Source organism: Neovison vison, chromosome 3 (assembly GCF_020171115.1).
Source record: "Neovison vison isolate M4711 chromosome 3, ASM_NN_V1, whole genome shotgun sequence".
NCBI classification, from domain to species: domain Eukaryota; kingdom Metazoa; phylum Chordata; class Mammalia; order Carnivora; family Mustelidae; genus Neogale; species Neogale vison.
Window position 1 is genome coordinate 112,165,305 of NC_058093.1, and position 17,314 is coordinate 112,182,618.

At 48.2% G+C, this 17,314-nt stretch overlaps 1 protein-coding gene across 4 annotated transcripts in view; it reads left to right on the forward strand.

The window, feature by feature from the left end:
* Window positions 1-17,314, forward strand: part of MYO7B (myosin VIIB) — a 102,056-nt gene that overhangs the window by 32,699 nt on the left and 52,043 nt on the right. For 3 of the 4 annotated variants that reach the window (XM_044242702.1, XM_044242705.1, XM_044242704.1), the window contains 8 exons: window positions 1,132-1,245; window positions 2,341-2,493; window positions 4,010-4,194; window positions 7,284-7,405; window positions 11,206-11,348; window positions 12,045-12,158; window positions 13,733-13,886; window positions 16,501-16,577. In XM_044242702.1, coding sequence (XP_044098637.1) covers window positions 1,132-1,245; window positions 2,341-2,493; window positions 4,010-4,194; window positions 7,284-7,405; window positions 11,206-11,348; window positions 12,045-12,158; window positions 13,733-13,886; window positions 16,501-16,577 — 1,062 coding nt within the window. The remainder of the gene's footprint in view (window positions 1-1,131; window positions 1,246-2,340; window positions 2,494-4,009; window positions 4,195-7,283; window positions 7,406-11,205; window positions 11,349-12,044; window positions 12,159-13,732; window positions 13,887-16,500; window positions 16,578-17,314) is intronic. The other variant, XM_044242703.1, reaches the window with a different exon arrangement.

The following is a 17,314-nucleotide window of genomic DNA, read 5'->3' on the forward strand; positions in this document are numbered from 1 at the left end:
ATATCTATCTTTCTATTCCTAATACCTGCTTTAAACATTTCTGTGTCATTCTGCTCACTCTCTCCTCCTATCATCAGAGATCTTCCCTGTGCTTTCAGCAGTGCTTGTTTGCCTGCTGTTTCTGATTCTGCTTTTGTTTCTGGTCCATGTTTATCTCTTTTCTTCCATTTCTTTCTCCAGCTTTGTCAATTCATGTCTCATCCTTTTCAGTTGTCTCAGCATCTAATTTCTGGGCCCTTGCTCCACTCTACTCTTTTTTTTTTTTTTTGAAGATTTTATTTATTTATTTGAAAGAGAGAGAGTGAGAGAGAAAGCATGAGAGGGGAGAAGGTTAGAGGGAGAAGCAGACTCCCCATGGAGCTGGGAGCCCAATTCGGGACTTAATTCCAGGACTCCAGGATTATGACCTGAGTCGAAGGCGGTTGCTTAAACAACTGAGCCACCCAGGCATCCTTTATATTTCTCCTGCTCTACCCTTCAAGAAGATTTTGGAAACCATGGGGAAATACTTGGTCACAACTTTCTACTGTTTTATGACAGTTTTGTTGGTTGGTTGGTTGGTTGGTTGGTTGGTTTTTCCCTGGTGAGTATAATTCACCTTCTCCTTTCCTCCTTTTGGATTTCAGTATCTTTGTACGTAGACCTGCACTGATTCCTTTCAGATTACTCCTCTTTGAATGGGGTGAGCTTTCTCGGGTCAGAAGGAAGTTCATGTGGGTCAATGCAATGCCACAGGCTAGCAGAAACCTAGTGAGGGTTTAGTCTTTGCTTCTCTCCACCTAAAGGGTTTGGGTGGTATAGGGCTATTCATAGGGCAAAGACTTTTTCCACCTCACAGTGCAACTTTTTTCCTGCAAATATGGCCTGTCTGTTTCCTAGAACCAAGCTAGGCCAGGGAATCTTCCTCAGCTACCTCCCACCTCCCACTACCATCCTGACAAGCGAGGGCAGGGAAGGGAGAAGAAGGAGAGGGAAAGAGGAGGAGGAGCAGAAGGAAGGGGCAGGAGAGTGCACCCCAGCCACCTTGGGGGTTCCTGGTTGGAAGGGACAGCCCCCTGGAGAGTGTATGCCTTCAGCAGGAAGGAGAATGAGGGACAAGTATCTGACCACTGTCTTCTCTCTGCTCTCCAGGGTGACCATGTGTGGCTGAACCCACTTTCTGCCAATAAGAGCAGCGTGGCCATCGGGTGCATTGTCAAAGAAACAAAGCCTGGCAAGATCTTGCTTGAAGATGATGAGGGCAAGGTCAGTGTGACCAAGCTGTCCAGGAGCTCAGGGCCCACCCTCACATCCCCAGCCGTCCAGGGCCCTGAGCCGCTCTCCTCTTCTGGTGCTGCTCTCCAACATTAGGGTTTCCAGAGCCCAAGTGGGGGGAACCTACCTGGCAGAAGAGACCACAGTGGGGTCCTGTCATGGTAAACATCACATGTCTGTCTTGGGGAGTGTTTCTATAGTCAAACAGCAGGGAGCAAGTTGATAGTTGAAAATTTAGGCCAATTAGGGGAGCAGGAAGGAGTGAAGTGGGGAAGGGGCTGTGGCAGAGAGGAGAAGGCAGCAGAAAGCTGGTTTGCAAAGTAAAGAAGGGTGAGCTGGAAGGATAAAAAAGAGAGATAGAAAGGTATTTGAGAAAGGAACATGGAGAAGAGGGCCCCCAATGTGAGGAGGAAGGGGATGAGATTCAGTTTATCCTGAACAAAATAGCCCAAGTGAGAGAAAAGTGGGAAGCTCGGGTGACCTGCAGGGTTGCAGCTCAGCCAATTGGGGGTTGGGGGAGCAAGCTTGGCCAAGCATGGTGCCCTGGGGAAGGCCATGCAGGGTGAGGGGTCCAGCTGGTCCCTTCAGTCTCATTGAGGGGACCTCTTTGCTGAGGTGCTACAGCACGGGGCATGTGGAAACTTGGCCTTCAGGGAGAAGATTCTAATCTGTGATCTGTGAGCTCCATATTAGGGGAGATAGTAAAAGATGAACAATAATATTTTCTATTTGTAAAATTTCTATCTTTTATAGTTTAAAAAGCACTTTTACTTGCATGATCTTATTCATTCCAACAATCTGTGAGGCCCCCAGCTGCAAACTGTTCCTGATCCTAATCACAGTGAAATCTGACTTCTGAAGTCAGCTCCTCTGACCCTGGTCTGAAATTAGTACCAGCTACACATTAACTTCTGACTTTACACACATTCTTTCTCCGACTACAATCTACCCTGATCCTGCCTTAGGTTTCCCTGGACCTCAGCCAGAGACTAGTGAAGCCACCAGGTCAGCAGATCTGCTGGGAACTTGGAGAAGAGGAGCTGTGGGTTGGCTGCGCCTCAGGGGAGTCTGTGTCCTTTGTTCCAGGAACACTGGATCCGAGCAGAGGACCTTGACACCCTCAGCCCCATGCACCCCATCTCTGTGCAAGGTGTGGATGACATGATCCGCCTGGGGGACCTGAATGAGGCAGGCATGGTGCACAACCTCCTGATCCGCTATCAGCAGCACAAGATCTACGTGAGTCCCCCAATTCCACCTCCTACCCAGGGGACTCAGTCCATAGGCACTGACCTCTTGGCTGTGTAAAAAACAAAAACAAAAACAACAACAACAAAAAAAACCCAAGAACTGTGGGTTTGGAGCCAGGCATACGTGGTTCAGTCCCCACTCCCTGTGCCCTCACTGCCTGAGGTCAAGGAATTTAATGCTTCTCCATCTCTGCTCCCCAATCCAAAACAAGTAGGGTGATACTACCTCAAAGACCACCTTTGAGGTCTTGGAAAACTGACATGTAGCATGCCAGCACAGTGCCTGGTACACAGTAGGTGCTCAGTTAGTGCTGTGGCTCAGTGGAAGGCCTGCTCTGATGGCCAAATGGACCAGAGGCCATGGGATTAGACATCGTCTGCCTGGACACTTCCTACGCATGTGGCAGAGACAGAGTCACCATGCAGAAGACCTCTGTCCCCTATGAAACGAGTCCTGGGATGGCCAGGAGAGCCATGTGGGTAGATGTGGATCCTTCTCCCAAAGCCTGGCAGTGGATGGGAGGCTCACCCCAGCCCTAAGCCGTGTATCCTTGTTCCAATGCAGATTTTCCCAGTAGAGCCAACATTCAGAACTGACACCAGCCCTGCCCTAATAGGATATGGCCTAGGAAGTCACTGCCTGGCCCTCTCCTGGTGAGAGGGGGCTGGGATGGCTCTGAGGAGACTTTCTAGAATGCTAAGAGGAGTGGGAGAATGAGCAGTGGACCCCAAATAAAGGGGTCCTTTAGACTGAGACTGAGGAGGCCCTGCAGGAGAGAGGGGACAGAGCATGCTGAGTCCACTCCAGCTGAATGTGAGTCAGAGCTCCTGGAACTGATAACGCCAATAAGCTAAAATGAGCTTATCCTTTATCCTTTCCAAAGAGCTTATGCTTGCATTCTTTTATCTGGTTGTCACAGTCCTTGGAGTCAGAGAGATTGAACTCTCTGTTCCTAAAATGAAAGCTAGGAGTGGGTAATCAGGTGACTTGATGATGTGGCTATCCCTGTCCCACTCCCAGAGGGACAGTCAGAGATCCTGGGGGCTCTGGGTGAGCAGGTGGTCCTGACCAGGGGTCGGGGTGGGGGGGATCCTAGGAGGGATCAGTGGAGGCTACCATTGCTGGCCAACCCCACAGAGGAGGCCCCTGTGGGAGGCAGGTGAAAACTCATGTCATAAATTCAGCCAATTTTTATTGAGCATTTTATTATTCTAAATACCGGACAGAACGCTGAACATTTAACATAGAGTACTGCACTTAATCTTTCTGTAAAAGCATTCGCAGCCCCCCCCCAGCTCCATTCATAGTGAACGCCCCTGTCTTCCCGAAGGGGGGATCTGAGCAGCTGCATATCTTGTCCCCCTGGCCCAGAATCAGACCCCACTTCTCTGCTAGACTCCGTCAGGCCTGGTAAACCTCAGTGGTGGGACCCAAGGCCAAGGTCAGGACCGGGCAGTGTTGGCCTTCAGAGCAGAGGGCACTAACCATCTGCTCCCTTCCCCAGACCTACACAGGCTCCATCCTGGTAGCCGTGAACCCATTCCAGGTGCTGCCCCTCTACACCCTGGAGCAGGTGCAGCTCTATTACAGCCACCACATGGGCGAACTCCCGCCACACGTCTTTGCCATTGCCAACAACTGCTACTTCAACCTGAAGAGGAACAAAAGAGACCAGTGCTGCATCATCAGGTGGGGCTGAGGGCTCCCAGAATTCCTGGTGGGGATCTCTGACCGTCCAGTAAAGCACGGGGCCCCTCCTCTCCCTAAACCCCTCCCATCCAGCATGCCTACAAAGCCCATTTGATTTAGGGGCTCCCATTCAACTGCAAACACCCTAGGTCACCTGCACCTGGCCCCTACTTCCTCTCCACCCTGACCAGTCCCTCCAAGTCTTCCATCCTGCAGAACCTGTTCTTCCACTGTATGAACAGAGCCTGATTGCCCAGCTTTCAGTGAATATTTCCTGAGACAAGGAAGAAAAAATGTGATGGGCACATTTAATGGGACAGAGGCTTGGGGGCTCAAAGGTCAAAGAAATGAGGTCTCACTCAAAAAAAAAAAAATCTCTGGGCACGCCTCAGATGAGGACAGTAGCAACAGCTCCAGTGGTCAGCTCCCAAGTTGCTGAGGCTCAGGAGGGATATGTCTCCCAATCCAGGTCCTGACCCTGCTTCAAAGACCCTCTGCTTGGCCTGGCCTCCCTGCTTCCTGCACAGGCCCTCCTGGTGTGGAAGGAAGGGAGGGAGAAAGAGAAAGGAAGGAGGAGGGAGAATTTGCCTACAGGGCACATTGCTTGGAGATATAGGAGACTTCATTCATTCATTCATTCATTCAAGACTTCACTGTGCTCCAGTTGTATGCCCCACATTGTACTACTGTGTGGAGTCAGCAGCAAATGAAAGGGACTAAAATTCCTGCCTTATGGAGCTTACATTCTAAAAGGGGAGACACACAGCCAATAAATAAGCCAATTTTTAAAGGCAGGTAATGAAAGCTTTGAAGAAAAGCACTATAGGGAAAGAGAAAAGACGGTGATGGGGCTACTGCTCTAGGTGGAGGGCAGATGAAGCATGGCCTCTTTGAATGTGATGTTGGCACAGAGACCAAAATGAAGTCCTGTAGCATTGATGATCACTGTTCTCAGCAACCCTCTGAAGTAGATATTCGTATTCCTTTTCCACTGTTGGAGCAGGAGGGGGTATTTAGCACCAGGGAGGCTGAGATCCTTTCCCAGAGACACACGCAGGGCACTGGAAAGAAGACAGAGAGGTGTCCTGGGGTGACTTCTCAGGAAGTGAACAGAATAATGTGCCAAGGAGGGCTGATGCTCTATCTTCCTCCCAGGCTCTCCCTGCCTACTCCATGTGTTCCCACTCCCATGCCTCCCAGGACTGGGAGGACCAGCCTCACCACAGGAGGCCTCCTGAGCAGAGCTGGCCCCTAGGCTGGCCTGGAAGTTCACTGGGCCAGCTTTCACCTCCATGACATCAGTGCCTCAAGAAGAGGGCAGAGCACCCTGATCTGTGGCTTTTTGCATGAGCAGAAGATCATTCTGAGTCAAACTGCCTTCTCTTTCTGCCCTTGCCTCCCTCAAGGCCATAAGAAAGGCCACAAGTTGGGTGCCTGGGTGGCTCAGTCACTAAGCGTCTGTCTTCGGCTCAGGTCGTGATCCCAGGGTGCTGGGATGGAGCCCTGCATCAGGCTCCCTGCTCAGCGGGAAGCCTGCTTCTCCCTCTCCCACTCCCCCTGCTTGTGTTCCCTCTCTGGCTGTCTCTCTGTGTCAAATAAATAAATTTAAAAAAAAAAAAAAAGGCCACAAGCAAGTTACCCCTGCTCTGCCCGCATATCCTGTCTCTACCTTGGAGGGTTGTTTGGGGAATTCATGTTCATGGTAGGTGGCAGAGTTTTGTTGACTGGGTTGTCTTGGCTGGCATAGTAATTGTGAACATATTTGATCAAAACTTTTCTTTCAAAGAATACTTTCAGATGAAACAATATTTGTTCTGGATTTGCTTCAAAATAGCACAAGATGGGAAACAAAATGGGCCAGCAGTCGAAGCTGGGATGGGACTGTGGGAGTTCGTAATGCAAACTGTAAGGTGCAGAAATCTCCTGGGGATCTTATGAAAATGCATATTCTGACTGAGCAGAGCTGGGTGGTCCTAGGACTCTGCATTCCCAACCAGGTGACAAGAATTGCTTTTATTTTATTTATTTATTTATTTTTAAAGAATTGCTTTTATTAGCAAGACACTACTGAGTCTCCATTTGTAATGTTTGACATTTTCCATAATGAAAAATAATTTACCCAGAAGTGACATGCAAACCTCAATAATAGTAATAGTAATAGTAATCACTACAAACCTGAGTGTGTGCAATATGCCAGACACAAGTATATTTTTAATTTTGTTAAACTCCCTAAGAAACTTTTAAAAAACTAGTTTTTATATATTACCATTATGAAATTAATATAGCTCCACTATGAAAATTTTACAAAATTTCAGGAAAATATTCTCAGAAAAAAATTTCTAGATACTTTGGGAAGAAAAGGATTCCCCTATCCACTTAGTTAAAATTATACTAAATAGTAGGGACTTTTGTCACTTTATGTACCTAATAAACATTGTCCACCTCATTGAAGGCTCTGTATAGGTTTCGTTCTAATGGTTGCATAATGTTCTCTGACCCAAGGGAACATAACAAATCTCCCCCTTTGTGTTACTTCTGATTTTCCACAGCTGTTGGTTGTTTTTAAGACTTTTTTTTAACATAATCTCTACACCCAACGTGGGGCTCAAACCTATACCCTGAGTGGCACGCTCCACCAACAGAGCCAGCCAGGTGCCCCTGATACCTGCAATTGTAATGATCAATAAAAAATGTTTTAATGAGCACAAAGCTTTGTGGAGGCTAAAGGCGGGGTAATTGTGAAAGATGCAGTCTCTCCTCTGGCCAGCTCACAGAGAGGATGTTACATCAAAATATTGCATCATCTGGTCCTGTTCATTCATCTGTTGTTACTGAGCACTGAGCCCGTGACACTGGAATAAACCAGATACAACCATGCTCCAGGATCTCGCATCCAAGGCAGGGCAGAAAAGATGAACACACCAATAACTGATACAAAGTAGACAGCTGAGACCCACAGGGGAAATGTGGCACAGGGAGGGGGTATCCCTGTCCAGACCTGAAAGTGGGCCTGTGGTGGATTTGCAGAGTTGAGGGTATTGAAGAAATGGCTGCTTTATTGACTGACATCTTGAGTGCCCTCTTTGCAGTGGTGAGTCTGGGGCAGGGAAGACAGAGACCACCAAGCTCATCCTGCAGTTCCTGGCCACCGTCAGCGGCCAGCATTCATGGATTGAGCAGCAGGTCCTGGAGGCCAATCCCATCCTGGAAGGTGAGTGGTCACCCTTAGGACGGGCTTTCCTCCCCAGCCCTGCGGGCTTCCTGGCACTTCCTGCCAGGAGGTGCCCATGGGGAGGGACAGGATAGTACCCTTGCTGTGACTTCACAGGATCCCTCAGGACAGGAAAAATGAGCACGTGGCGAATGGTAGTGTGGGGGCACCCGGGAATCACAAGCTTTCACTAAGTGTGTTTTCCATAGGATCAAAACAAGTATTCCTTTTAAATAAGGACTCTGAGATGAAGCTGGTTTGGGAAATGCTGGGTGTGTCCACTTGGGTCACCTGCGGGGCCATTGTGAAGCTGGTGTTAAGACTGCAAGAGGTTGGCTGAGGGGTACCCTTGAGCGACACCAAGGGGGAAGTAGCAGGAACAGGCAGGAAAAGCATCCTGACTAGGATACCTGTGGGACACACAGGAAAGGGGAGAGTGGAATGGGCAGGATGAGGTTTCAAGCTGTGTGCAGATCTGCCAGGGTCTGAGGGGGAGCTCAGAGCAAAGTGCCCATTAGAGGAGGCCTGCACTGGGTGCAATGGCAGGCCCTAAGCCTCCTCTCTCAGTCTCTGATGGGGGCAGACCAGAAATGAGTGACTTGGATTCCCCAGTGACCAGCCACTGTCAATGCATTTTCTCTGTTTCTTTATAACACAGGTTTGTTTTATGTACAGTGAAAGTTCACATTTTTCAATGTACAGTATGAATTTTGACAAACTCATGGTCATAGTTTTAGTCCATCTTAGTCATGTATGGAGTGTTCTATCACCCCCAAACTTCCATCATGCCTCTTTGTAGTCAACTCTCTTCCCAACCCCAACCTTTGGCAACCACCAATTTGTCTTTCTTTTCCCTAATACAGCCAACCCCTGAACAATGAGGGTTTGAATTGTGCAGGTCCACTTACATGTGGACACAGTATTATAAATACATTTTCTCTCTTCCTTGTGATTTTATTAATAATATTTTCTTTTCTCTAGCTTACTTTATTGTGAGAATACAGTATATGATACATATAACATACAAAATGTGTGAATTGGCTGTGTTAACAGTAAGGCTTCTGGTCAACGGTAGTCTATTGGTAGTTAAGTTCTGGGAAGTCAAAAGTTATATACAGATTTTAGACTATATGAGGAGTTAGCATCCCTACCCCCCCCATTGTTCAAGGGTCACTTGTAGTTTTATCTTTTCCAGAGGTTATATAAATGAAATCATATGGTTTGTCCTCTTTTGGGTCTGGCTACTTTTGTTAGCATAATGCACCTGGGATTTTTCATGTTGTTTTGTGCATCAATAATAGCTGAAGGGCACCCAGGTTGTTTATAGGTTTTAGTGATTATGAATGAAGCTTTACAGACAGTTGCATACAGGTTATGGTGTGAACATACGTTGTTCTTCTGAATAAACACGTAGGTGTGAAACTGTTGGGTCAGATGGTGAGCCATTTACCTTTGTCACAAACTGCCAGAGTGTCTATTGAAGTGGCTGTACCATCTTGCACTCCCAGCAGCAAAATACGAGAGTCCTGGTTGTTCCACATTGTCACCAGCATGTGGGCCTGTGACGGTGGTTGCTTGCTACTCCAGTAGGCACCGACTGGTGTCTCACTATAATTTTAATTCAAATTTCCTTAATGGCTAATGGCATCTTTCATGAGCTTATTTCCTATCTCTGTATCTTCTCTTTATCTATTCAGACCTTTTACCCATTTTTATTTTTTTATTTTTTATTTTTTTTTTTAAGATTTATTTATTTGACAGAGAGAGAGAGAAAGATATCACAAGTAGGCAGCGAGGCAGGCAGAAAGAGAGAGGAAGGGAAGCAGGCTCCCCGCCGAGCAGAGAGCCCGACATGGGACTCGATCCCAGGACCCTGAGATCATGACCTGAGCCGAAGGCAGCGGCTCAACCCACTGAGCCACCCAGGCGCCCCTACCCATTTTTAAATTGAGTTGTTTCCTTATTAATGACTTATGAGTTCTTTATATCTTCTGGATACAAGCCTCTTATAAGATGTGTTTTGCAAATATTTTATCCCAGTCTGTAGTTTGCCCCTTCATTCTTCTAACAGTGTCTTTTATAGACCAGAAGTTTTTTATTTCCATATAGTTCAACTTATCTTTGTTTCTCTTATCAATCACGCTTTTGGGGTCATATTTAAGAAATCTTTGTGGCACCTGGGTGGTTCACTTGGTTAAGTGTTTTACTCTTGATTTTGACTCAGGTCATGATCTCAGGGTCATGAGATCGAGCCCTGTGTCCAGCTCTGCTAAATTCTCCCCTTACTCTTTGCCCTCTCCCCCCCACAAAAAAAAAAAAAAGAAAGAAAAAGAAAAAGAAAGAAATCTTTGCCTAATCCAGAGATTTCATGTTTTCTTCTAGATGTGATACAGTTTTAGCTTTTACATTTAGGTTCATGATCTATTTTGTGTTGTTGGGTTTTTTTTTTTTTCTTTTTTATGGTACAAGGTGTAAGTCGAGTTTCTGCTTTTTTTCCAATTTTTTTTCCTTCCCTTTCTTTTCTTCTTTTCTTTCATAATAATTTCATCCCCTATTGTCAAAAAGACTATTCTTTCTCCATTAAGTGGCCTTTTCACCTTTGTCTAAAATCAGTTGACCATATATGTGTGGGTCCGTTTCTGGATTCTCTATTCCATTCTGTTTCTCTCTTACCCTTTTGCCAGTGCCACACTGTCTTGATTTCTGTAGCTTAGTTCCATAGCTTAGTCAGTTTTTCAGTCAGGCAGCCCACAACCTCCAATTTTGCTTTTCCTTTTCAAACTTGGCCATTGTAGGTGTTTTACCTTCTCATATACATTTTAGAATCACGTTGCCAATTTCTACCAAAAGGAACCTACCTCAGACTCTTTCTTGACGAGAGATCTGCCACTGGGTTCAACAACGTGAAGTAGGTTTCCCAAGCATAGGTAGCCTCTGTAGGAGCCTCTGCTGTCTGTTGAGATTCCTCAAGGCAGAGACCAAAGAACCCTTTTCCTTTTCTCATAGGACTATGTATGCGGTATGTTGTATGGTGGTATTGTCAACCTGCATCCCAACCCACCAAAGGGTCATGAAATCAGTCTTTTAGGACAAATTAAATTGCATAGAATAGAAAACACCCCAGGGCATTGCTCTTGGTCAGAACCAGTACTGAATATTTCCTTTTATTAATGTGTACAGGTGGGGAGGGTGTGCACTAAGACACAACGCAAAGGATCTTTCTTATTGTGGGTCGGATCAGAGAAGCTTGCAGAAACAGCTCTATGAAATGCACTTTGGATCATGCTGCAATCCAAGATTCTTCTTGTCTGACCTCCTCCTCTGAGCCTGGTCCCTGCCAGCTGTTGCTACTCTCCCTGTAAGCTTCCCCTATCCAACCCAGCCCCCGCTTCAGCCTAAGCAACCTTTCTAAAATACAAATCTGTTCCCACACTCCCTCAGAAGCTTTCCTGACTCCCCCATCACCCACAGACTAATTCCAAACTTCTTAGCCTGGCATTCAAGGTGCTGTGCTATTAACTAGTTCTATGTATCTTCCACTGCTTTCCTCCTGCATTTTATGCTCCAACCAAACTTGCCCCTCTGCAAATATACCCCATGCTTACTGGCATCTATGCCTTTACTTGTACTTTGTTTTCCTCTCAGCATACTCTTGGCTGCCACCATTTTCTAGTGCAATGCTACCCATCCTTCAACTCTGGGCTCAGCCACCTCCTCTCAGAAGCCTTCCCAGATGATCCCACTTAAAGTAAATTCTCTCCTCTCTGCTTCCATCATGGGCATCACCCTCTGACCCTCAGCCTTCGGAAATGCCAAGACAATCCGAAATGATAACTCAAGCCGCTTTGGGAAGTATATTGACATCCACTTCAACTCCAGTGGAGTGATCAAGGGTGCACGCATTGAGCAATTTCTCCTGGAGAAGTCCCGGGTCTGCCGGCAGGTAAGGCCTCCTTCTGCTGCACTGGTCCTGGGGAAACCTCCACCCACCCCAGGACCAGGAGTCAGGGAATGAGAAGGCTTCCAACAGAGGTTCCCTTCCATCACTCTCATGCCTCCCCAAGGACCTCCCCCACACCTTCATTGGTCTTAGTTTGCTGCCACTGAACTCTGGCCTTACCCTGAGATGGGCCAAGGACCCCTAGAATGGGATAATGATGGTCCTTTCCCAGTATTCAAGAAAAAGAAATGATAGCATTTTCTGTTTTGGATTTTCCATCCATATCATGTTTTACATCATTTGGTGCTTACTACCCACCTTTACCAGAATTAATTTTAAGCCCAGGCCAGTCACCAGCTAAGGAAATGGATCCTGGCTTCACTCCCAGCTTACAACTTTAGGCAAGATGTCCTCAGAGTTGGGAAGAGCAGTGGAGCTGCAGGGAAAATCCTGGGCGCCATGTGTTTGCTGCTCATGGTGGATGGCCTATAGCACAGGGCTGTGGGCATAAGCTGGCCTTGGAGGACCAGAATGAGGACATCGACAGAACCGAAGGACCGTTGGGTCAATGCCAGAGCCACATCTGGTTGACAGACCCTGGAGCAGAAGCTGGGACAAGGCTGGAGGCGGGAGGCATTTCTGAAGCCTGGCAGCCTTAGGGGAGTGTTTACCAGGCTTTCTGGAACACCTTCCCACCAGGCCCCAGAGGAGCGGAACTACCACATCTTCTACTCCATGCTCATGGGTATGAGCGCAGAGGAGAAGCAGCTGCTGAGCCTGGGGACGCCCTCCGAGTACCACTACCTTACCATGGTGAGGCCCTCGCCGCCCCGCCCCTGTCCTCCCCGCCCTTCCTCTTTCAGCTCCACCTCTCCCCGCCCCACCCCGTCTCCCTCCCGTCCACCTCTCTTCGCCCCGCCCCCGCCTTCCTCGTCCCGCCTTGTCTGCCCCTCACTGCCTCGCTCCGCCCCCCGCCCTTACCCTTCCGGTGCCGCCTCCTCCCTCCAGCTCGCGGCGCTGCACCGGCCTCCTCATCCTCCACCTGCTCCCACGCTGCATCTCTCAATAGCAAAAGGAGAAAGGAGAGGAAGGCTGGTTCCTGCTGCAGCTGTGGGTTACTGCCCCAGAAAAGCCCTGAGGCAGGAATTGAGGGTTCCCCTTTTCCGTCTTCCACTCCACCCTTCTGTTCGTATAACTTTAAGAGACTTACCCTTGTCCATGTGCTTCCTTATTTTCTTCTGAACGCAGAATCCCTCCCGACAAACCTCAGCTTTCTCTGGTTGCAGCAGACAGACGTTCCAGTAGGTGATGGAGAGTCTTAGCCATGCTTCTTTTTCCTCGGTTTCATTCTAGTTGCCCATCCTTGTAGGTGCCTGTACAACTTGAGCTCTAGCAAAGCAGGGACCTTGCTCTTCCTCTGGGCTGCATACCCATGCCTGGAACAGTGTGATGCGAGAGACCATCCAGCTCAAGGTTGTGGAAAAGGGGATGGAATCTCTCCTGCCTACCCCGAATGGAGGCCTTCCTCGTTTCTTGCCCAGATCATGGTGGTAGTTTCCTCCTGCATCCTCCCTGTCATCAAACTTGACTCCTAACCCAGCACCCATTCGGCCGGCCTTCCACAGCTCAAGTCTGATAGGTCATGCCTTGGAGTACAGTTTGCAGGAGCTCCCTGTGGCTCTGTGGCATGATTTTGAAGTGCCTCCAGATCCCATCATCCCTCCGCCTCTCTGCTTCCACTGTAACACCAGCTTCCTCGCAAGCCCTATGCATATCTCCACCTCACAGCCCAGCTCCAGCTGTCCATTGCCTAGATCACCCTCTCCCTGTGCTGCTGTGGAGCCAGTTCAGGTGTCACCTCCATGAAGCTTTTCCCCACTTCCCAGTAGGGCTGGTCCTGGCCACCTTTGGTCTCAGCACCTGTCAGAGCATATGACACCATCCTTTGCTTCCTGCCTCCCTTCTTGGATGCACAGCACCCCAAGCAGGGTCAGGTCTCTCCGTGTATGGAATTCCCAGCAAGTAGCACAGGGCCTGGCTCCCAGGAGCCTTGGAGGGTGCTCATGAAAAAAGAACTCACGGAGAGGGTAAGGCAGGCATTACTGGGGATGGGTGACAAATGGAGGCCGAGAGAAGCTGAATGATGCCAGTGCCGGCTGCAAAGCCCAGGTATACTGTGGCTATGTCAGCATGATTCCACCTGTGGAAGTACTTTCGTGTATTTTTTGGAGCTGGAGCCTCCAGGAGGCCTCTCAGAGTCTACCTGGAGCCTATGAAGTTATTAGGCACCCTTGGCTGAGTCCCTGACATGTCTCTGCCCTGCTAGCCCTACGATGGAGGAGGTGGGGTCGGGGGTGGCCAGAATGCTGAAGTGCCGGGTCTTGCAGGGAAACTGTACCTCCTGTGAGGGCCTCGATGACGCCAAGGACTACGCCCACGTCCGTTCTGCCATGAAGATCCTCATGTTCTCAGACTCTGAGAACTGGGACCTCAGCAAGTTGCTGGCAGCCATCCTCCACCTAGGCAACGTGGAGTTTATGGGTAATGCTGTTTCCACCCGAACTGAACCCCCTGGGGAGGAAGAGTGGGGGGACTGTGACAGGAGGAGGAAGAAATCTCTGGGAGTTCTCAGCCCAAGAGCCTGCCTAGATCACATGGTCTAACTCTGTCCTGGAAAATGCACTGAAAATTATAGTTATGATTTTTGAGTTCTCACAGGGTTAGAGGGAAGATGTCAAAGCTTAAGGCCCGGGACACCTGGGTGGCTCAGTTGGTTAAGCCGCTGCCTTTGGCTCAGGTCATGATTCCAAGGTTCTCGGATCAAGTCCCGCATCGGGCTCCTTGCTCAGCAGGGAGCCTGCTTCTCCCGCTGCCTTTGCCTGCCTCTCTGCCTGCTTGTGTGTACTCTCTCTCTCTATCTCTGGCAAATAAATAAAATCTTAAAAAAAAAAAAAAAAGCTTAAGGCCCTCCAGAGATGAAAACTCTGATCATCCCCCAGGTTTAGTTAGGACCCTAAAGGGCTACCCGCTTAGGATAAGGTGAACCAGAGTAAACAAAGCCATGCATGAAGTTGCAAACCCACTTGTAAGCATCCAGGTGGTCTGGGCATCAGGGTATTCTGGCCTATTAGTGCCTCCAAGCATCCGATGGAAGTTCCTCTCTGGAGGAAAATAGCATCAATCTAGATTATACATTATTCCTTTGGACAGTTTTTTAAATTCAACATCCAACATGCAGCCAAAGATAAGTAGTAACAAAGAAATAAGACATCCTGAGCAAGAGCCATCAGAAATAATAGACAATCGAAATAACGCCACAAAGATTTCAGATGTTGTTGTTATTATTATTGTTACAAATTGTTATTATTGGACACAAATGACAAAGCATCTACACTTGACTATGTTCAAGGAAATAAAAAGCTAAGCTTGACGATTTAGACAGGAAACTGGAAACAGAAAACATGACATTATAGATTTTTTAAGGAGCCACATAGAAATTCTAAAATTAAAAAAAAAATGAAGAACTCAATGGATGATTTTAACAGCCAGTTTTTAAAAAAAATTTTAAAGATTTTTTAAAAAATTTATTTGACAGACAGAGGTCACAAGTAGGCAGAGAGGTGGGGGGGGGGAGCAGGCTCCCTGCAGAGCAGAGAGCCCGATGTGGGACTCGATCCCAGCACCTTGGGATCATGACCTGAGCTGAAGGCAGAGGCTTAACCCACTGAGCCACCCAGGTGCCCCAAATTTTTTAAAATTTTTATTTATTTATTAAAGATAGAGAAAGAGTGAGCACAAACTGGGGGAGAAGGAGAAGCAGACTCCCCACTGAGGAGGGAGCCTGATGTGGGGCTGGATCCCAGGACCCTGAGATCATGACCTGAGCCAAAGGCAGATGCTTAACCGACTGAGCCACCCAGGCGCCCCAAACAGCCAGTTTTATACACATGGAGAGGGAATGTGTAAATGGAGGAAAAGTCAGGACACAGCATGGAGACACAGAAGGGTGGAAAATGTGTAAGAGGGTAGGAGATGTGGAGGACAACTGAGAAGCAGCAACATACCTTTAATTGACATACTAAAGGAAAAGAGAGGAAGGATGGGGCAAAGGCAATACTGGAAGGAACTATGGCTGATTCTAGAATTCATGAAGGACACCAGTTCACGGAGCAGTGAGGAAAGGACAGATTTTTCAGTAAACTGGTCCATAAATTTGGACCCCTCTCTCACATCACATCAGGAAATCTCCAGATGAGTTGTTGCTGTACCCACAGCACCTATCAACTGAACCGGGCACTTCTGTGGGTGACAGGTGGGCACTGACACGCACACAGGGGCATCGGGACATGGAAGAGTATTAGGAATGTGATGTTGAGAGTAAAACCAGGCACCAAAGAATGCAGATCTTGTAGATCAGACATTCAATTAGATCTCCCTTAACACAAAATTTAGAAACAGCTGAAATTAAATGCTGTTTCAGGATCAGTATTTGGTAGTGAAAGAAAAATGGAAACCAAGGAAGTGGTTTCCATGAGTGAGTAGGGAGGAACACGGTCTTAGCAGGAAAGGACCGTGAGGGCTTCGGTGTGGGCCAGGCTCCATATCTTGACTGTAATAGTGTTTTCACTATTACATACTCATGGAATCATTGTTTTATTATAACATGCCTTTGGATTCTATATACTTGTTTTATCTATATGCTTTATTTTATCATTTTTCCAAGTTTGAAAAAGAAAAACTATATATACAGAAACAACACTTTCTCTCTCCCGAGGCCTGGCAGACCTGAGGTGGAGGATCCTGGAAGATGGGGACTGAAATGGGGAGATCAGTCAGGAGACTCTTGCAGTAGGGCTGGGCCTGGCTTATAGTTGTGCTCCATTGATGCCCGCTTACTTGACTGACTGAAGGAACACCATGATCTCGCTGAGCAGAGGGGAAGCAGTCTGCTACATTCCTTCACTACCAAGGGGCTGGTAACCCCCAGGGACATTGCCTGCCCAAGAGAATGTCTGGGAGAGGCAGTGCCTCCCACCCAGGGACAAGTGCCCGTGATAGCTGAATCTGGGGCTCCCCCAGGCTCAGGCCCTCCTGGGGCCCCTGTCCCATCACTTCAGGCCGGTTTCCCACTCAGGGTCACTGCTTCTCTCCCCAGCTGCGGTCTTCGAGAACCTGGATTCCTCTGATGTGATGGACACACCTGCCTTTCCCACTGTGCTGAAGTTACTGGAGGTAGCCCGGCCATTGTGACTTCCAGCTTCCATTTCTGTGAGGGGTCCCAGAGGCCTGGGCTCACAGCCCCCCAACACTTGATTGTCATTAACCCTTCCCAGGTTCCTACTCCTGCCCCCCACCCCTCTCCTAGCTCTCAACTCAATCCCTGCACCCATCTGGGCACTGCAGGCTCCGAGGGCCGCAAAGAGGGTGGGAAGCAGTGTGAGCTACTCTTTAACAAAGCAACAAAATGATGAGCCTGGCTTTAACACCCATTTCTTCCCAATTCCTGTGCCCCTGCTGCTCTCCAGTGGCCTTCACTCAGCATCCTCACTCCCCAACCCACCTAGTTCCCAAGCTCCCCCCACCACCACCACCAAAGGCCACATAGCCTGGGGCCCTTGTACGTGGCCCTTCTCTACCTCCCTTCAGCAAGCCTCCACCTGAGTTGTGCTGTTCTGGGAAAGTGGAATGTGCCCTCCAGGTTATTACAAAGACCAAACGGAGTCTGGACTTGGAGGAAGAATGGCAGCACTGGATAGAGAAATATCTTTGCCCTGGGGACATTATAATATCCTCCCTATCACACCCCATTGACAGTTCTGGTGGGGAATTGATAGCATCAGAAGCAAACAAGCAAAGCAATCACAGTTTGCTGCAGGTGTTCTTTATTTGGTTCACGGTTCTTTGGGTTCTTGCTGGCTCAGTGTTTCCTGCATGGTGAGAAGGACTGGCCCATCCAGAGTCCTCTTGCT